Source organism: Erinaceus europaeus, chromosome 7 (assembly GCF_950295315.1).
Source record: "Erinaceus europaeus chromosome 7, mEriEur2.1, whole genome shotgun sequence".
In the NCBI taxonomy this organism is placed as follows: Eukaryota; Metazoa; Chordata; class Mammalia; order Eulipotyphla; family Erinaceidae; genus Erinaceus; species Erinaceus europaeus.
This window is the reverse complement of record NC_080168.1, coordinates 10,075,827-10,097,709: the sequence shown is the minus strand read 5'-3', so window position 1 is coordinate 10,097,709 and position 21,883 is coordinate 10,075,827. Positions and strand designations below refer to the sequence as shown.

The window sequence follows — 21,883 nt, the reverse complement described above, 5'->3', positions numbered from 1 at the left end:
GCTCCTACCAACATAAAGACCCCAAATTTTATCTGCTACACTTTCACCTTTAGGTGCCTGATTAGTTAAAAAATTGTCCTGTTTTATATCTTACTGCTTTTCAGCCACCAAGATGCAGATGCTACCAGGATGCCAACCTGACTTCCCTGGGCAGACGACCTCACCAATGTGTCCAGGAACCACACCACTCCAGAGCCCTACCCCACTAGGTAAGGATAAAAGAAGGCCAGGGGTACAGATCGACATGCCAATGTCCATGTCCAGTGGAGAAGCAATTACAGAAGCCAGATTTCCCACCTTCTGCTCCCCATAAAGATCTTTGGTTCATACTCCCAGAGGGATAAAGAATAGGGAAACTTCTAGTGGAGGAGAGGGGATATGGAACTCTGGTGGTGGGAATTTTGTGGAACTGTACCCCTCTTACCCCACATTCTAGTCAATCATTATTCAATAACTAATAAAATAATTATTTAAAAGAAGAAAAAGAAAGACATAAGATATACAATAAAACTGCAAAATAATAGGATAAGAGAAGTATACTCACTATTTCTGCTGTGTGACCCCGAAAGGTATGGTAACATTTTCCTGTTTCTGCGCTCCACAGTTTACAAGTCTTATCAAAGGACCCAGTAGCAATTTTGTCCCTAAAATTAAAGAGAAATGTGGATTTGTGAAAACAAGGTTAATACAACCCAGTGAATTGAAAGAAGAGTGATTAATACATTGTTGTCCATGCAGATACGCACTTCTCGTTATTGAAGTAGTGCTGGCTTACAAGACTGTGTATGTTTCAGGGGACCAATTTCAACTCTCCTCAGAATATATGTAGCCACACACTTTGTCCACCCCCTGTGTCACTTACTTTTTCACCAGCCTGCTGCTATAAACACTAACCAACCTGAAGGGCCTGTCTAAGGACAAGAGTCAGCCTTGCTTGAGCTGGAATTCCAACTCATCTCCTGCTGTGTAATCCTAGGAAGTACATTTGAACTTTCTGTGAGTAAACTACTGCCCTGAAGGAGAGGTATTTAAAAGGGTTCCAATGCATGTATTAAGCACTGAGTACATTTTAATACTTTCTTTTCCTTCTTTCCAAATAGACGGAAGGAAGGATGAGCACATGGATTCATGGACTTATATCTGCTTACCCGTAAGGGTTGTTGAATGCTATGGCATATACCACATTCTTGTGTCCTTCCAGAGTGTGAAGTTCCTCTCCAGAAGCAGTGTCCCAGAGTTTGCACGTTCGATCATAGCTTCCTGTGATAAAGCTAACACAGGCGAGAGAAATCAACCCCAAGGTTCTCACCATATATAGCAAAGATCATGTTTTCTACTTGCAGGATAATAAGTCCATTTATTCTACTTTTCACAATGAAAAAGTATGTGTGTAGAGCAAATGGTTACATTGGGAACAATATCTTAAGTCTTCTGACTTAGAAAAACTTTTAAAAACTTAATTATTTTCTCTTTTTAAAATATTTTATTAATTTATTTTGGCTAGAGACAGAAGTTGAGAGGAAAGGAGGAAATGGAGGGAGAGGGAGGGAGAGAGAGAGAGAGAGGGAGAGGGAGAGGGAGAGGGAGAGGGAGGGAAAGGGAGAAGTAACACCTGAAGCACTGTTTCATCATTTCTAAAGTTTTCACTTGCATGTGGAGGCCAGTGGCTTGAACCTGCATCTTTGTGCACTGAAATCTGTATACTCACCCAGGCCCCTGACCTGGAAATTTTCTAATTTTATTGCAAACTCAAAAGGCGGTGATGACATAAAAAGTGATATTGCCAGATAATTCTATAACATAAAAAAAATTATTTTAATGGTACATTTTCTGGGACTCTAGAGCATATCTCAATAATGTAGTGCCAACCTGGATTCATCTCTTTCTTTCATGTCTACAATCTTCCTAACTTTTGTCAGGGCCATCTCAATTAGATCTCATGTAGAACCACTTCCCACCACCTCCACTGCCTCTATATGGTTTCCTGAATAAACACAACCATCTTCTAATGGGTCTTGGACCATTTGTCTCCTTTCTTATAGAAACTGGAAAAAGGATAGAAGAGAGAAGAAAAGATAAGGAAAAAAAGTGAAAGAATACAACAATAAGATAAACCAACATCCTAATTAAAAATGAGTAGAGGATCTATATAAATACCTCTCTTTAAAAAAGGCATGATGAAGGGGCACTTAAGAAAGATGCCCAGCATCCCTTATTGTCAGAGAACAAAGGTCAAAAGCCACAATGAGATAACCAAGATGCTACCACACACCTTCTGGAAAAGGCATCATCAAAAAGACAAGAAAACAACTGCTGGTGAAGACACAGTCCTACTGTTCTCTGTGAAGTTCATCTTTTTTTAAAAAACTATTATTATCTTTATTTATTTATTGGATAGAGACAGTCAGAAATCAAGAGGGGATGGGGAGATAGAGAGGGTGAGAGACATCTTCTAACAGCTTCTGCCACTTTGTTCTGACCTAAAAGCAAAGCTTCGGTGGAGTGGGGCATGCCTGTGTGATGAGAAATAAACATCCCTGCTTCGTCACTTCTTTATCCCTTACTCACTTTCATTTCTAGCTTAGTCTCTCAATGCTGAGTTCCCAGGAACAGCATTCTCAGTGGATGATGTCAGTTTAGTGGTTGTGTTGAACAAAATAAGAGGAGATTAAATCACTCTAACGAATGCATGGTTCCTGGAGGAAGCTGAGAATGATGGGGCAGGGAGTCTATGAGAAATCACTTTGCCTTCTGTTCAATTTTTTCTTTGAACCTAAAACAAGTTTAGTGAAGTTTTTAAAAATAAAATCTAAAATGAGAACCTTACCACGAGCCTGATTTGTTAAGGGCAGCATTGGTCAGTGGCAATATGTGAGCTCTGAGAACCTTCCGTGAAAAAAAAACAAAAAAACATGAGTTTAATTCTGTAATTTCAATTTCAAACTGATGAGGACATTCCAGTGTATCTTAATTGTACATAACAAACGGGCAACATCCAGGATCAGGGCAAATCAGAAAAAAAAAATACACACTGTACCTTACATTTTAAAACCCAATAGTACAATTGGTAATTAATGATATTCATGAACATATAATTGGACCTGTGGTTTTCACTAATTGATCACTAAGGTAAATTATGGCTATTATATAAAGTACCAGATAACAATGGCTGGAACTTTTCTTATACAGATTTAGTGGCGATTTGAACATTTGAACAGTGTACATAGAAAATATACTAATTGGCTTTTCAAATATAGGCTTTACAATGTGTGATTACTTTTGATCCTAAAATTCCCTTTCGTCTCAGAATCTTTCTTATTTATTTTTCATTCCCTATACAGATAAAAATTATTGGCTAGGGAGTCGGGCAGTAGCGCAGCGGGTTAAGCGCATGTGGCGCAAAGCACAAGGACCTGCGTAAGAATCCCAGTTCGAGCCCCCGGCTCCCCCACCTGCAGTGAAGTCGCATCACAGGCGGTGAAGCAGGTCTGCAAGTGTCTGTCTTTCTCTCCCCCTCTCTGTCTTCCCCTCCTCTCTCCATTTCTTTCTGTCCTATCCAACAACAACGACATAAATAACAACAGCAACAATAAAAACTACAAAGGCAACAAAAGGGAAAATAAATAAATAAATAAATAAATAAAATAAAATTTAAAAATATATATTGGCTAGGTTTAGACAGACGCAGTTTTGTCCGCTGCCTAGAGTGTAAGTATGAAAAGTATTCTCTTGGGAGCAGGCGGTAGCACCGGTTAAGCACACGGAGTGCTGCGCAGAGGGACCTGCACAAGGACCCAGGTTCTCTCCTTCTCTATCTACTCCTTGCCTCTCAATTTCTCTCTGTCTTATTGAATAGAATAGAAAAAGAAAGAGAAGAGAAAATAGGAGAGGAGAGAAGGAAAAAATAGAAGGAGGAGGAGAAGGAGGAGCAGGTAGAGAAGTAGGTGAAGAAATGGCCACCAGGACCAGTGGATTCATAGTGTCAGCACTGAGCTCCAGTGATAACCCTGGAGGCAAAAAAGAAAATTAAAAAAAAAAGTCAAAGTATTCTCTTTCACTATTAAAAATTGTCCCTTTGAAGGGTAAAAGTACAAGGCGAAACAACAGAACTCATATGCGAAGTGAAATACTGCCACCTGCTGGGAGAGAATAACCTCTTCCTTTTTCAGAAGCTGAGTGGATAAACACAACACGAAAGATTGGAGATTGTGTATCAGATAGAACAGGATAAAAATATAAAATATTACATCTGGTAATATTATAGAATAGGATAAAAATATAAAATATTACATCTGGTAATATTTAAGTCACAAAAAATAGTGTAAAGTGAAGCAATTCTAGAAAAACTAATAAATATTGAAAATGTTTGAGGGGACAGGCGGTGGCGCACCTGGTTAAGTGCACACATTACAGTGTACAAGGACCCAGGTTCAAGCCCCTGGTCCCCATCTGCAGGGGGAAAGCTGCTTCACAAATGGTGAAGCAGGACTAAGGTGCCTCTCTCTCTCTCTCCCTCCCTCTCTCTATCTATCTCTATCTCTACCTCTCTCTCCTCCCTCTCAATTTCTGTCTCTATCCAATGATAAAAAATAAATAAATAAAGATAAAAAAATAAAAATAAAGAAAATGTTTTAATTGTTTCGGAGAGCTGGGGAGATAGCTCAGCCTATTAGAGCACCAGCATGCATGGCTGAGGACCCAGGGGCTGGAGGTTCAATCAACACCACTGTCAGCCAGAGTCCAATAGTGCTCTAACCACTTCTCTTTTCTCTCTCATATTAAAAATAAATACAGAAAACTCAAAAAAGTATGTAAAGTTGTTCTTAAATTTCTAAATGACCATAAACACAAATACAGTACCCTAAAATTTTATTTTGATTAAAACATAGAGAAAATATATCAGCACTAAAATTTTTATGTAAACCAGATCAGTCATTCATTTCCAGAGCTTAGTTCACAGGGAAGCGGTGAACTGTAAATCTAGCTGTACTTGTGAAACACGACTCTTTCAGGTTATTTTAAATGCATAAAAACTTAGTTTTTCAATAAAAGTCTTAAATATCATGTAAAGTCATCACTATAAAGGCCTAAGCTCAATACAAGTCTTTATTTAACCTCTCAAAAAATGAATGTTAAGGGAAAAAAAAATGAAAGATGGTTCATTCAGTCAACAAATATTTACTGAATTTTTGTCTCACCAAACAGATGTGAAACACTGAAGCAAAGAAAAAACAAGCTGTGTATTTCGCTTCAAATTCATAGAGCAGTGATAAGTCAATGAAGTTCTTCCCCTTAGTGTTTTTGAAAAACTCAATACCTTAAAAAGGTAGAATTTGTGGTTGCTGTTCTGTCGGAGTTTATCCTGTAACCTCTGTATTAAGAGTTTTACTTGTTCGGTCCGAGAAGCTGTGATCAGAGGTTCTGCTTCCTTTATTTCTTCAACTAAGGCATTGATGTCAGTGCTGAAATTCACAAAGAAGGATTGATTTCTATGCCAAGAACTGCAAGAGTTGGAGAAGCCCTTTATCAGGTAGGGCCCATACCTTGCCATGCAACAAGGTCCAGTGTCAGCCCTGGATCCCTAAAGGGATTTGCCCTGGTGCCATAGTATTCTCATGTGGTAACAGTGCTCCAGTCCACAGGGTAGATGCCTCTGCCCTGTAAGCTATCTTTTTTGGTCAGGTTATTTATTTATTTATTTATTTAGGGATTTTTAAAAAATACTTTACTTATTATTAGATAAAGACAGAGAAATTGAGAGGGAAGAGGAGATAGAGAGGGAGATACAGAGAGACACCTTCAGACATGTTTCACCACTCATGATACTTTCTTCTTGCAGGTAGGGGCCAGGGGCTTGAACCTGGGTCCTTACACACTGTAATGTGAGCACTTAACCAGGTACGCAACCACCTGGCACTAATATTTAGATTTTTTTAGTAGAGCTCTGGTTTATGGTGATGCTGGGGGGATTGAACCTGAGACCTTAGAGTCTCAGGCATGAGAATCCGTTAGCATAAGCATTATGCTATCTCCTCCATCATTATTTTTATTTTTTGACCACAGTTCCAATCAGTTCTGGCTGTTGGTGATTTGAGGGCTTGAACCCGGGGCCTCTGGTGTGTAAATCCTGTGCACTGTACATTAATTAATTAATGACACACTGATAAACATATGGGCTACCATTGTCTAAATCATTAATAATAGACAAATCTGGGGACTGGGTATACAAGAACTCTGTCTTCACAACTTTTCTAAAAACTGACCCAAGCCAAAAGGTTTATTTTTCTTTAAAATCTCTTTAGAAAGAAAAAAAAGGGACAAAAAAAATCTTTTTTTTTCCCCCACTGCCTCCTCATTCAGCAAATAACCCACTGAGATGAACAGGAAATGATGTACCACAGAACATCAGTTAGTCTTTAGTAAGTATGGTCTACCATTTATATGGCTCTCCCTCCCACACATCAACTTATGTGGGGATTTTCATAAAAAGATTCGGGGTAAGAAACGCTTGTGTCATTCTGTGGCTGCCTTACCTGGGGTTGAGATCAAGCAAGTCTATGGCTTTGGTCTTTAACTCCCCTCCCTTTTCATATTCCAACATAATTCCTGTAAAAGAGGAGAAAGAGGAGGAGGAGGAGGAAGGGACCAGTTATAAAATGCCTAAGAATAACAAACTACTCCAACAGAATTTTTTCTTTTTTTTTCACTTTTTTATTAGTGATTTAATAATGATCAATAAGATTTGGGGATAAAAGAGGTAAAGTTCCATACATTTCCCACCACCAGAGTACTGTGTCCCATCCCCTCCACTGGAAGGTTTCCTATTCTTTACCCCTCTGGGAGCATGGACCAAAGATCTTTATGGGAAGCAGATGTGAATAGGCATGGGTCCTAAGTCAGATCAATAGGGTTTACAGTTAACAGTATTTATATACTTCTCCCATATTTGGGAGCTACTCTCTTGCCTAATCCAGCATTCTCATCCTATTCCCAACTCTGACACCATCTCCCCAGACAATACTTTTAGCCCACCTCCATGTTAGCTGTTGGGCCCAGGAAAAACTAGTAAAGTCACAGGCCCCTTGGAATAGACCTAAAATAGACTTCCCAGCTTCTTCCAACATGAAGACCCCAAATCTCATCTGCTCTACTTTTCCCTTTAGGTTCCTGATTATTAAACAATTTCTATTGCTTTACATTTTGATGTTTTTCAGCCACCAAGCTGCAGATGCCACCATGACGTCAACCTGACTTCCCTGGGTAGACGACCTCACCAATGTGGCCTGGATCCACGCCTCTCCAGAGCCCTGCCCCACTAAGGAAAGACAGAAATGGGCTGGGGGTGTAGATTCACCTGCCAATGCCCATGTCCAGTGGAGAAGCCATTACAGAAGCTAGACATTCTACCTTCTGCTCTCCATAAAGAGTTTGTTTATTTTTATTTTCCTGTGTCTTTAATTTTTCCAACATAAAGCATATGCAATGATATTTGAGATCAACACAAGACTGTAAGAACTCCTTTTCCCAGGTTCCTCCTCCAAATAGAACTCTAGAACTTGAAATCAGGCAGTGCTGTCATTTAAAGTTGAGTGAAGGGCCAGTGAAATTACCCACGTGGATAGATTGCTGTTTTTCCATGTGTATGACTCGGGTTCAAACCCAGCCCTTACTGCACTGAAGGGAGCTCTAGGGGTGTGGTCTTTCACAAAGCCTCTCTGCCTCTGCTTCTCCGATTATCTAAAATAAGTGAAAATAAAACAAAGTTGGGTAGAAGACTAGGTGATAGCAGGCATCATGACTTTGATGAGTTCCTCATATTTTACTTTTATTTCCCATATCACTGCAAACTGGGGACCAGAGAGGTTTTCCCCCTAGAACACCCCCCCAAAAAAAAAGTATAGGCTATAGACAGTGACAATGAAGTGTGGTTTCTATGAGGAAAGGATCAGGAAAGGCAACATCAAAGAATCAATTGAGGAGGACCCTGGAACCCTTCTCCAGCATGGCACCTTGTGGGCAGGCCTCCTCTCTGGGGCAGCCCTGGGCCGTGTGCACTACATGAGCCAGGTCTCAGCGGCACTCTGACTTCCACAGCAGCAAGTGTCTCTATCTCTGCTCCTCATCTGGAAGTAGGCCAGCCGTCTAATCCTCCACAGCTGCACCAGCTAAGTCCCAAGTCTCCAGCTCACAGCCACCTGTAAAGGGACAGCAGTGATGTCCTAGAATGTCCCAGCCTCTCCTCCACAATTAGGAACCAAAAAAATAGTCTCCCTGATTTTCACCGGGTAGCTTCACCAGATGCAGTGGCATGCCCCATGATCCCAAAAGGGAACCCAGTGACACTATGCAAATGGAGGGAAGGTCACTCACAAGGTCACCCCTTGACCATAAGCAAAATTCTATCCCTGCAGGTGGCACCAGCAGGGGGACAGACAGGAATCTGAGCAGCACCAGGTAAACAAAGTGGGTGAAAATAACATTGCAAGGGCTCAAATAAACCAATACATAAATAAACTTCTGCTGTAACTAAGGGCCAGGAAAGTGGACCAGAATCTACATGCGAAATCTCAACAATGTGGTGGCCTGTCCAAACAGATTTGCAGGGGATCAAGACTTCCCTGGGCCAGGTGGTGGTGCACCAAGCAGCACATAGGTCACCATGTGCAAGGACCCCAGTCTCCACCTGCAGAGGGAAAGCTTCGTGAAAGGTGGTACAATGTCACCAGTGTCTCTCTTTCTCTCCCCCTCTCCCCTTCTGTCCCTTTCTATTTCTCTCAGTCTCTCAAGACAACTAACGTCAGCATGCAGAAGCTGAGTATGTTCTATTCCATCATCCAGGGGCCGTGCAGTCATTTGTCAGTCTCTCACTTCATTAAAATTTTACCATTTTGTTAGGAATGTCCTTAAATAAAACTGAAAGTGAAACATACTCTCGTGATATAGGCAAAATGTCGATATCATAACACAGTCAAGACCTAAGTTATGTGTATAGCTGACACTCTGCAGGCCAGGCCTGTGCTACATGTGCTTCCTGCTTAAAAACACGCTCACATCACTGGGCTTTCCCTTGGCTAGGATCCCACTGAATGTCCAGAAAGACCTGTTCTTGGCATCAAACATACTGGATTTCCATCTTGGCTTCTTATTTCATTATACAAACAATCTCTTTTGTATTTCAGTATTCTCATCTGGGCGGATGGAATAGCTCACTTGGACAGAACACTGCTTTGCCATGTGTGTGGTCCAGGTTTGAGTCTGGCCCCTGCCATATTGAAGGAAATATGGGTGCTGTAGTCTCTCTCTCTCTCTCTCCCTCCCTCCCTCCCCATCTTGCAATCTCTATCATAAAAAACACAATCAATATTCTTGTCTATAGATAATAATACAAAATCTAACTGACTAGTGTCTGGTATTTAGCTATTACTATGATAGACTCCATGATAGACTTCATGGTCTCCTTATATTAGTTGAGTTGCATCTATTGCCTTTCCTTGTCAGTGAGACTGAAGTATCTTTGAGAGAAGACAGATGTGTATGTGTCTTTATACTCCCAGGAGGACCTTCCTCAGAAGGAGTCTTTTTTTTCTTTTTCAAAATCAAGTAACTTTCCCATGTTATACATATTTTATTTAAACTTTATTTGATAGAACAGAGAGAAACTGAGGAGAGAGAGAGAGAGAGAGACCTGCAGCACAACTTCACTACTCATGAAGCTTCCCCTCTGCAGATAGGGACCAGAGGCTTGAACCTGAGTCCTTGTGCATAGTAATACATGCACTTAACCAGGTGCATCACCACTCAGCTTCCCTCAGAAAGAGTCTTAAGGATGTATACATGGAAGGCACGTGATTTAGCCAGACAGGTTCAAGTACAAGCAATACTTCAAAAAAAGTTAGTGTAATATGCACCTTCTCCATTCTGGCTTCCTTTTCTTTCTTTTTTTTTTTTTCTCTCAAAATGGCACCTGCCTTTCACCATCATATTCAGTCTTTTGATATATATGTGCAATGTCTGACTCAATATACTCTGTTGATTCCTCCACTTTTGCCTGATTTTTAAATACCTGTAGTGTTCAGATTCAGGGATTGTCTCCTCACTCTGCCTTCTGCAGTCTATAAATTCAGTCATCCCCACAGCCTCAGTAACCATCAGCATGCGGGCGGTTTCCACGTGGAGCTAGCTCTCCTGCCGACACCTCCTCTGAGTTCTAGAGATGCACTTGCCTCACCCGCATGTCTAACAAGCGCAGTCTCTCTGCTAGCAGTCCTGCCCCTGCCGTGTGTTTCCTTCTCAGGAAAAGCCACCACTCCTGCAGACACACAGGGGTAGCCTCAGAAAAGCTTCCTCTTAGCATTTATCCTAAGTTGAAACATTTAGCTACTATGTGATTAAGAGCATTTTTTTTTCCTCCAGGGTTATCACTGGGGCTCAGTGCCTGCACTACAAATCCACTGCTCCTGGAAACCATTCCCCCCTTTTTTTTAATTGGATAGGACAGAGAGAAATTGAGAGAGGACAGGGGTTACAGATGGGGAGAGAAAAACACCTACAGACCTGCTTAACCACTTGTGAAGTGACCCTCCACACACACAATATGTCATGTAGGAAGCCAGGGGCTTGAACCAGGATTCTTATACAGATCCTTGTGCTTCATATTATGTGCTCTTAACCCGGTGCACCACAGCCCGACCCCCAAAGTGCGAATTTTTTTCCAACAGAAAAATAATTCCAGCTGTCTTCAATGATCAATAAAGCAGAAACCCGGGGGGGGGGGGTGATGCACCTGGTTAAGTTCGCGTTTCCATGTGCAAGAACTCAGGTTTGGACCTGCAGGGGGGAAGCTTCACAAGCAGTAAAGCAATTAATGCAGATGTCTCTCTGTCTCCCCCCCCAGTCTCTCTCCTCTCTGTCCTGTCAAATAATAATTTCAAAAAAAAAAAAAAACAGAAGCAAAACAAACATCAAAATATCCAACATAACAGGCTACCAACCATAACTAATAGGTTAGTTTAATGTAGTTTTATTTTTGACAAAAGGAAAAGTAATTCTTTTGTACCAGGAATTTGAAACCACATTCTGGTCAAAGAGGCAAACATTACAAAGTAAAATAGACACAGCAGCAAGTCAGACACTGCAAATACTGTCCTACTTTCTTTAGAGTGAACGTAGGCTGTTTCTGCCACATTTAACTTTTTAGCAAAATGTCGCTATCATTAACACAATTAAATCTCTCTGAAATCTATGTTATGTTCTACAAACAATGCTGTGAAGCTTATAAAAATAAATACAGGGAGTTAGGCGGTAGCACAGTGGGTTAAGCACTGTGGTGCGAAGCGCAAAGACCAGCATAAGTATCCCGGTTGGAGCGACTCAGTTCCCCACCTTCAGGGGAGTCTCTTCACAGGCGGTAAAGCAGGTCTGCAAGTGTCTATCCTTCTCTCTCCCTCTCTGTCTTCCCCTCCTCTCTCCATTTCTCTCTGTCCTAGCTAACAATGACGGTAACAACAACAATAATTACAACAACAATAAAAAACAAGGGCAACAAAAGGGAAAATAAATAAATATAAATATATAAATTAAAAATAAATATAAAAAACTAGGACTGGAAGTAGGTAATAGTTACACTGACAAAGGAAGATGAGATTTAAAAAAAGATTGCATTGGGCGGAGGGTAGACAGCATTATGGTTCTGCATAGACTCTCATGCCTGAGGCTCCAAAGTCCCAGGTTCAGTCCCCCGCATCACCGTAAACCAGAGCTGAACAGTGCTCTGGTAAATAAATAAATGAATGAATGAATGAATAAATAAATAAATAAAATGATAATATCTTTTGGGGTCAGGTGGTGGCGCACATGGTTAAGTACATCACAGTGCGCAAGGACCCAGGTTCAAGTCCCTGGTCCCCACTTGGAGGGGGAAACCTTCACAAGTGGTAAAGCAGGGCTGCAGGTGTCTCTCTGTCTCTCTCTCTCTATCACCCCCTTCTCTCTCAGTTTCTGGCTGTCTCTATCTAATAAATAAATAAATAAAGATAGGGGGTTGGGCGGTAGCGAAGTGGATTAAGTGTACGTGGCGCGAAGTGCAAGGACAGGCATGAGAATCCTGGCTCGAGACCCCAGACCCCGGCTCCCCACCTGCAGGGGAGTCGCTTCACAGGCGGTGAAGCAGGTCTGCAGGTGTCTTTCTCTCCCTCTCTCTGTCTTCCCCTCCTCTCTCCATTTCTCTCTGTCCTATCCAACAACGATGACATTAATGACAATAACTACAACAACAATGAAAAAAACAAGGGCAACAAAAGGGGAAATAAATAAATATAGTTTTAAAAATAAAAATAAATAAAGATAATAAAAAAGATTGCATTTTTTACTGTATAGTAAATGTCTCAATTTAAAACTGCCAAAAGTGGGTATGACTAGCTGTACTGCTGGATATAAAAGACAACTGCAGTTTAAGAAGAGATTCATCTCTGCATGAAAAAACACAATGCTTTGAAAAATGTCAGATCAATTTATATAGGAAAATTAATTATAATAACTTTATTTTAGAACATTGAAAATCTACCAAATACTGTAACAAACTGTAAGACAATAAAGAATGGTTCTGGGGCTGGACAGTGGCACACCTGGTAGAACGTACATGTTAGAGTGTGCAAGGACATGGGTACAATCTTCAGTCCCACCTGCAAGGGGAGGAACTTCATGAGCAATGAAGCAGTGCTGCAGGTGTCTCTCTCCCTATCTTTCCCTTGCTTCTCAATTTCTCTGTTTCTATCTTTAAAAAAAATGAATAAATAAAACTAAAGAAATAATGGTTCTGATACAAAATTAATTCCGTATAACAGAATAAGCTATATATGGTATCTGATAATAAAGTGAAGGTAATGATTCAAATTAGTGATAAAAAAGATTACTTGTATTCATAAGTGGTGATGGAAGAATTAGTTGGATTTTGAAAAAAATGAAATAAAATTGGGGGCCATGTGTGGCGCACCTGGTTGACAGCACATGTTACAGCACACAAGGACCCAGGTTCGAGCCCCCAGTCCCCACCTGCAGGGGGTAAGCTTCATCAGTGGTAAAGAAGAGCTACAGGTGTCTCTCTGTCACTGTCCCTCTCTATCTTCCCCTATCCTCAAGATTTCTGGCTGTCTTTATCCAATAAATAAAGATAATTAAAAAATAAAAATAAAATAGTATTTTTACCACACATTGCACAAAAGTATATTCTAGGTGGATTAGGGATGCTAATATTGAAAAAAAATTATCTAAACAATGCAACACATTTATTTCTTGGTGTTTATAATTGATATTCCAGGCATGGTATGAACCAACAGTTAATAATTGAAAAATGAAAGATTTGTCTGAAATAAAATGTAAATTCTGCCACAGAGGTAACAGAGATTGACAAATCATTTGATTGGAGGATTAGTGGTTTTTAATACAGCTGTTGACACATAGGAACAATTTCTCATCTACCCACAGACATCTGCAAAACATCTTCACCCCCAACTTAGACCCTTTTTTTATATTTTCTTATTATCTTTATTTATTGGATAGAGACGATCAGAAATCAAGAGGGAAGGGGGTGGGAGAGAGGGAGAGACAGAGAGACACCTGCAGCCCTGCTTCACCACTTGCAAAGCTTTCCCCCCCACAGGTGGAGACCGGGGCCTCTAACCTGAGTCCTAGCACATTATAACATGTGTGCTCAACCAGGTGTGCCACCACCCGGCCCCCCAACTTAGACCTTTTTTTAACCATCATGCAGCAGGGCCCCAAAACCTTTCTCCATCCCTCTCTCCCTGTCACTCCCAGAGTCTTTGTTTTGATGCAATACACCACACCCAGCCCAAGTTTCACACCAGTTGGGTAACATTCAATATTAACAAGGCTGAGGAAATGGGCATCTTCACACACACACTGTTGGCAGAAGTGTAAAAATAAGAACATGAAGAACAATCAAAGAAAATGAGAGAGATCAATATATTAGAGTAAACTCTTAAAGATTCAGAATACCATGAGGCTATTGTCAAGCACTACTAAAATTATAGAATATTAGTAAATTGTGATCTACTTCAGCAGGTCCAAGGTTTCAGAAGGAAAATGTGAAGAGGGCTAAGTCTTCTATTTGTGGTGTAAGGAGACAAAATCTAGGTGGTGAATAAAGTGTATGTCTCGGGAAACGTGAAACTGTGATATCAGTCTTGTAAATCAGCATTTCCTCAAAACAATAAACCCTTAAAAGATTTTAAATGTGAAAGGTTTATTACTACTTAAGGCATCACTACCATTAACAACTATCTCTTTGCTATTCTGACACTTCAGTTTTCTTGCTTTATAAAAAAAATGCACTCATTAAACACTATTTTTGTATTGAGAGAAGCAAACAATAGCTGAGTAAATAAATGCTACATAAACAATTGAAAAGTAATATAATCATAATCATGTATGTAAAATATGTAAAGTAAAAGCTAAATTATGCCTTGTGAAGACACTCCTCAAGAGAAAGGACAATACACTCAAAGAAAGGTGGGAAAGAATTGTAACATCAGTTGACAGCCTACACAGGATAATCTAATATTCTAAAAAGATGCATTACAAAATAAGCAATCAAATAATCAAGATTCTATTCTCTTAATTTACAGCTTTCTAGTTTCAACTGAAAAAATTTAAAATACCAAAAGTCCTTAAGTCAACTACTAACAAATAGTTGGGTTGTTGCCCAATGGGAAACCAAATGAATGGTCTGAAACACGTACTTTTAACTGCTTCCCTGTGGCAGAACACCCAAGCTAATACATTCACCCACAGTTACTGAACTCCAATATTAGCAAGAGGCTATGAGGGGAAGAAAACAAATACACTCTGAGAACTACACGGTCCTCTTCAGTGACTGCTTCCCATGCTATCTTAATATGCACCATTCTAGCTAGTTTTTAAACTATTTATTATACAATGCAGGTATAATTCCTGAAATATTTAGGTAAGAAGTTTCTACCCCCAAAATGTTGCAATGTGCTAACAGTTTCAAAACATGTAAATACTTCTTACCAGCTCTTGTTCCAATAGAAAACTGTAAAGTGCTCAGGATATTATCCAGTTTAGTTGAGGTTTATTAAGGACTAATGCAGTTAATTAATGCTTATCCATCTGGCCAAAGAATTGGAGGATTGCACATAATAAATAAAAGACAAAGGTTATTGCACTGAGTCAGCTGAAAAGTACACATTAACACCTACCCCTGGCAAGTCGCAGTCTGTGAATTAATGTGACCAAGATAAAAAGGGAATGCACCGTGTTTGATTCACCATATTACTGCTATGAGTATTTATCATCAGGAATTTAGATCGAGAGAAGTATAAATCATTGGATGCCAATGAGAGAGTGTTCTTGGCCTATATTTTATTCAAAAGAAAGTGGGTGGAATGAAATGAGAGCATTAGGAAGTGAAACAAATTGTTTTACACACAAAGGGAATTAAAAGTAGCATGGGCATGATTCAGTGATGAAAGATTTTTTTTTTTCTGATACTGTTATTGTTACACCCACTTGCTGTTCCACAGTACCTGGGAAGCCTATGTAGCCTACTGATCACCAAAGATCAGAATTCAGAAGCTAAGCATCTAGCGTGAGGATATGCCCTCATTATAGGACAACTATACAGGAGCCGCACACATGAGTCTATAACTTATGGAAACCAAGGGTTGTTAATAAGAACCATGAATTTTTAGAATGTGGTAAGACCTCAATGATCACCTGCCTGACCCATTCACAATTCTCAAATGGTAAAGCCATTTTACTTAGCACACTGGCAAACACTAATGTCCTTACATGCACTCATTTATTCATGAATATGAGAGTACTTAGATAGGGTTTGGGTAGTAGCACAACCAGTAGAACGCACACATTATCATGCTTGAGAACCCCAGCTCAAATCTCCCCACCTGTCCCCAAATGCTGAGTGGAAATTCACAGGTGATGGAGAAGTGCCGCAGGTCTCTCTCTCTCTCTCTCTCTTTCTCTCTCTCTCTCTCTCCCACCCTCCCTCCCTCCCTCCCTCTCCTTCTTCCTCTCCCTCTCCCTCTGCCTCTCTCTCTCTCTCTCCCTCTCCACCTCCAGCTCCCTATTTCTCTCTGTTCCTATTAAAGGAGAAAAAGGAAAAAGAACATTTAAAAAAGGGGGGAATGGTCTCTAAAAGTAGAGGGTAGAAGTGTCTTCAATAGACATGTTAACTTCACCTTGGAGGAAGGTGCTGCCCAGGTCCACTCCTGTAGGAAGAGAAGCATCATCCCTTCAGATTTTAAACATCTGTTCACAACAACTTCCACACCTGGACTGACCTCATTAGTGAGATGCATTGATTGATGTATGCAGTCATTCAGTAAACAATGAATGTCTCTCATATCCCAGGAATTCTAACTCTGAGATTACAACAGCAAACAAAAGACACAAGGTTTAGACCAAGACATGGCTCACCCAGAAAAGCATGGGAAAGGGTGACTTGGGTTTGAGCCACTGGTCACCACACAATGGAGAAACTGCAAAAATGGTGAAGCAGTGGTATGGTGGTGCCCTTCTTTCTCTCTCTTGTCACCCTTTCTGTCTTTCATCTTCTACTTGAAGAAAGAAAGAAAGAAAGAAAGAAAGAAAGAAAGAAAGAAAGAAAGAGGATCTACTAGGGGAGGCAGAATCAAGTAGGCATGGAGTCCCAATGGTAAAAGCATAGTGGAAAAACAAACAAAACAAAAACAAAACCCTATTCTTCCCAAAAGAAAAGAAAAATTAGAAAAGAGAGAAGATAACTGCCCTTTCAAAAGCAGAGAAAGAAAGTGACAAGATCTTTTTTCATTCTCGTAGAGTTTAAAATTGTGGGAAAGAGGCAAACATTTGCAATGTAAATAGCATAGAAACTTTTGGGTGGTGATAAATATTATAAAGACAATAATATAAGATGGAAGAGAGTAAAACTGATTCAGGAAGAGGGCTGTTATGAATGATGGTAAAAGAAGGTCTGAGTAATTGACATTGACCAGATCTAATAATAATAATAATAATAATAATAATGCAACTTCTAGAAAGAGAGATGAAAATAGAGTTGGGTCTTAAAAGGACAGTTAGGGTAGAGAAGTGGAATTCTAAAAGCCATCTGTGGGATGAAGCCCTACAGTGTGGATTCTTTCTGTCCTCTCTCTGTAGTCCAGATCCCATGTGCTGCTGGAAGCAAAAATTTGTGATGAGAAACCAGTTTCTTTGATTGCTGTCTCAAACCATTTAAGTGTATAGCTCTTGTTCAGATAAGGATCCTCTTAAGGTTCTCTCCACAGACCCGCTTTGCATTTTATAAGTCATTTACAATAACTACGTAGAGTCAGACCCATGAAAAATTAAGTACATTCTAATCACCGCCCTGGTGCCTTCCTCCCTCATCGCTGTGAACTGTTTGCTTGTGACATGAGTTGCAGGCTCCCTACGCCTGGCTCAAGAGACCCCCCCCCCCATAACTCACCTACTCCACTGCCACTCACCTACCCCATTCTGAGGTCCATGACTAGTCAAGACTTAGCTTCCTTTCTGCGAGTGTTTTGAAAAGTATTTTCAATTAAAATGTCCCTAGAGTGGAATGTTAAGGGAGTTACCTGCAGCCCCATGTGGATGGTCTGTGCCTTTTAATTTACTGGGTGCATTTTGCATATTCTTAATTCATATACCAAATGTGAAACAAGCAGGTGACTAGCAGACTTCACTCACACCCTAAATAAACCCTGTCTTTACCTATGAAATAAGAGAACTAGGAAGCTCTGTGGTGGAGCACCAGGCTTGCACACATGTGGTCCCAGGTCCGATCCCATCCCTTAAATCACCTCTGCCACAGCCTCTGTTCTCTTTCCCTCCGTCTCCTCTCCCCCCCAAATAAATAAATCTTTAAAACTTAGAGTACTGATCAAGATTTTCCTAAATTATAGTACTCGATGTATTTATTTCATAATTCTTTAAAACTCTGAAATCAAGGATGCCAAGGTCTCTAAACCCCTCTAGCATGGAGTATGTAAGTGCATCAGTAGAAGGTTCTCAATCAGTGTGTGAACTGATCAAACCCCCAATTTGCAACTAACAAGATTTGTTGGATAGTTACTTTCCAGTTACTCACTTATTTTCAGTGTTCATTGGCCTAATTATTTTGGTGCTCTTAGGGGTGGGGGTGGGGAATGTGGTCCTTGTCAGTGTATCCCTTGCAAAAACAAATCCAGACAGCACCTGTCCCAGTGACACCCCCCCCCATCTCAGAATAAGCCTAAAACATGCTCACTGGGCAAGTTCACAGTTCAAAGACACCCTAGAGAGTTACTGTGGAGGTCTGAGGGCACAGCAGACAGCAGGTAAAGGAGTGAGGGCTACAGGTGGGTTAAGCACCCAGCATCTTGTCCCCTCCCTGGACCCCCGCCCCACCTCGGCCCCCCGCCTGGTGGAGAGTCCCGGGAGCCCTTTGAAGTGGGGGTGCGGGCTCAGCCAGTACCTGGTGGGTAATACCGGAGCAGGAGGCTCTTGAGCTTCATGGTGTGAGTGAGAGACCCCTGGACTGCAGGCTCCGTAGCTATAGCAACCGCCAAACAAGGCTTCATGCGCATGCGCGGAACCTTCCGCTCAAAGCTGTGACTAGTGGGGTCCGGGGGCTGCAGGCTACTGCAAAGCTCACCCACCGCAGGGACTGGAAGAGGATGGGGGCCCTGGATGCAGGGAGACAAGGCTGGGGAACGCAACCTACTCCCACGGTCACTAGAATCCGCTTGGAACTTGGGGGAAGTGCAGGAGGTTTCGGACACCAACAAAAGGAAAACAACCTCGATGTAAGTAGCCTGAACTTCCAGACGCAGCGTCCTTTCCCTCCTCTAGGGGTTTTCTGCACGGATACTGAGTCCTAATGAGCTTTGCACCATTAAGGTACTAACCCACCCCACCACCGCCACCCTTGTTAAACAGCAGCCTTCTGAGAGTCAGAGGAAGTAAAGGATCCCCAACATGCAGTGTAGTGAGAGCTGGAAGCAGGCAGGAAGGGAAGAAGAAGCACAGCATGTGTACCCTGCCCTGGGAGGTGAGGGCTTCATTTGGTCTGCTGAGTTTCTTGCTAGCCTACGTTCTCTCCCTGCCAAATACAGCTGCCATCAGGAATATCTTGCATGGGGAGCAAATGCCAGCCAGCTGGAAAATTCCCCCTGTGGAATTCTCCCTACCTCAAACATGTTGTCTCAACTTCACAACTTGGAACCAAATACCCTATCACCTCCATCTCCGCAACCTAGCAGTTCTCTTTAAGATGTTATGATGTCTCTAAATTGACTTTAAAATCTGCATTTAACAGATTCAACCCCCAGCACTACAAAAAACCAGAGCTGAGTAGTGCTCTGAGGGTAATAGTATCAATGATAATAATAATAATAAACTAAAATTTCCATTTAAAAGAAAGCGGTGTGAATCCTGTAGATAAAAAATTTTGTATGACTATCAGTGAAGAGCAAGCAGCTATCAAGCGAACTGATTCTTGTTCATTCCCATGTATTTAATCAGAACACTACTCCGTTCTGGCATATGGGCATAAGGTGGTGCAGGGAATTGAACCTACAAACTCTGAGCCTCAGTGATGAAAGCTTGTCGTGTAAATTGCTGTGCTATCTCCCTGGCCCAAAAGCTTTTGACTTCCCAAAACTAAATTAGAAAGTTTATCCTTTCTGTGTTGAAAAAGAAAAAATACATCACATTTCATATGCTTTTAAGAGATGTTATTTATTTAGTAAAAACAGAGAGACATTGAGAAGGAGAGTAGAAAGAGAAAGAAACCTGAAGCACTGCTTCACCACTGGTGAAGCTCCCCTGCTGCAGGTGGGGCCCAGGGACTCTAACCAGGTGTTCATTCATGGTGCACCACCACCTGTACCCTCATTTCATATTTGCAAGGCAAGCAGCTAGTACACGACTATTTTTACCTTGTGTGCTAAGGCGTTTGAAGAGATTAAATTGAAATGGAGTAAAGCTTTAGTTACTAAGTGACTCAGTCACCTGGTGCAAATGGACAGCAAATAAAAACCATCATAGTCCCATCAACAGTGAGTAGCCCACTTTGGGAAAACAGGAAACCAGATACAAATCTAAGCTCTCTTCCAGCTCAGACTTTCCCCTAGTCATGGAGATGGTTTGAACAGGCAAAAGCAAAGGGCTCTAGAAGTAGACTTCTGGGTAGAATTTGTTTTTCCAGGTTATTGTTTATGCTTGTGCCATTTATAATGAGAAATTTGGGGGGGGGGGGAAATAGTAATGTTACAAAGTGAAGACATCTGGTAGACACCATTAAGTGTGTTCTTAAAAATTGAACAATATCAGGACAATAATGACATCTTGAACCTCTTGTTTACAATTTGTAGGGGGAAAAAAATCTAGGTTGGGGCACACTCAGTAAAGCACACATACATTAGAGTACACAAGGACCCAGGTTCAAACCCCAGGACCCCACTTGCTTAGAGAAAGCTTCATGAATAGTGAAGCAGTGTTGCAGATGTCTCTCTCCCTTCCCTTCTCCATCTCTCTTCTCTCTCTCTCTCTCTCTCTCTCTCATTTTGAAATAAATAGGGGAATGGGGAAATAGGGGAAGAGACAGACACCTGTAGCTCTGCTTTACCACTCATAAAGCTTCCCCTCTGCAGGCAGGGACCGGTGGCTTGAATCCAGGTCCTTGTGCATGGTAACCAAGCAACCAGCTGCACCACTACCTGATCTTCTATCTCCCCCATCCCGTCTCAGTTTCTTTCTCTATTAAAAAAAAAAAAAATGAGGCTGTTAGGAGCAGTGGGTTAATAGTATAGGCACCAAACCCCAGTAATAACCCTGGTGTCTAAATAAATAAATAAATATAAAATCTATACACAGAAAAGAACATAAAAGTTTTCAGGACACCATACCTTTGTAGCATCAGCTACCTCAATTATGAGACAAAATCGAAGACACTCAAATTGAACAAATTGCATAGAATGGCTGACACAAAGAAAAGACAGGGTGGACTAGAAGAACTGGACCAGATCGAAGGACACAAAACAGAGAAAATTGTGCTCAGTGATGTTGAACCCCGGCCCAAGAAAAGCACTACTTATAAAGAACGTGGTTTGGACGACTGAATAAAATTTGAGAATTGTAGATTAACAAATAGTATTATTTCAGTATTTATTTTCCTAACTGTAATCATTGCTCTGTGGCTACATAATGGTCTTATTTTTAAAATACCTTGATTTACTTCAGAGATAAAGCAGTATCTGACATCATCTCTCAAATAGTTCTGGGGAAAAAAAGTATATGTATTCAGGAATGCATGTATTTGGATAGGCTGGCTGATAATAAGTGATAAAGCCAATTAGCAAAATGGTTTTTCTAGATAAAGTCTTCTATTTAGACATTTATTTTATTTTATTTTATTTTATTTTATTTTATTGTACTACAAAATGTCAGAGTAGCTTTTGTTTCCCAAGGCCAAGCCAATACATGATGTTCCAGGATACAGATGATGACTACAAGACAGTTTGATTCCACTTTTGTGAACAGGGCCCCAAACACAAATTTCCTCCTTATTTTGACCCTAATCTCTCCTCCAAGCTGTCTACCTTTTTATTTCCTCCATTCACAGCAATTCCTCTCTGCTCTGAGAGACTCTGTTCTCCATTTTCTTTTTTTCTTTTCTAAAGATTAATTTCTTTTATTATTGTTGTTGTTATTATTATGTTTATGTACCAGGTAGAGACAGCCAGAAATCGAGAATGAAGGGGAGGATAAAGAGGGAGAGAGACAGAGAGATGCCTGCAGCCCTGCTTCACCACTCGTGAAGCTTTCTCCCTGCAGGTAGGGA

General features: G+C 40.8%; 1 protein-coding gene across 1 annotated transcript in view; it reads right to left on the bottom strand.

Moving 5' to 3' along the window:
- Nucleotides 1-18,582, bottom strand: part of DAW1 (dynein assembly factor with WD repeats 1) — a 43,170-nt gene extending 24,588 nt beyond the window's left edge. The window contains exons 1-6 of the mRNA XM_007519322.3: nucleotides 18,515-18,582; nucleotides 6,534-6,606; nucleotides 5,318-5,462; nucleotides 2,828-2,886; nucleotides 1,149-1,271; nucleotides 545-644 (exon numbers count right to left, since the gene is read on the bottom strand). Coding sequence (XP_007519384.2) covers nucleotides 545-644; nucleotides 1,149-1,271; nucleotides 2,828-2,886; nucleotides 5,318-5,462; nucleotides 6,534-6,606; nucleotides 18,515-18,554 — 540 coding nt within the window. The 5' untranslated portion in view covers nucleotides 18,555-18,582. The remainder of the gene's footprint in view (nucleotides 1-544; nucleotides 645-1,148; nucleotides 1,272-2,827; nucleotides 2,887-5,317; nucleotides 5,463-6,533; nucleotides 6,607-18,514) is intronic.
- Nucleotides 18,583-21,883: the final 3,301 nt, after the last annotated feature.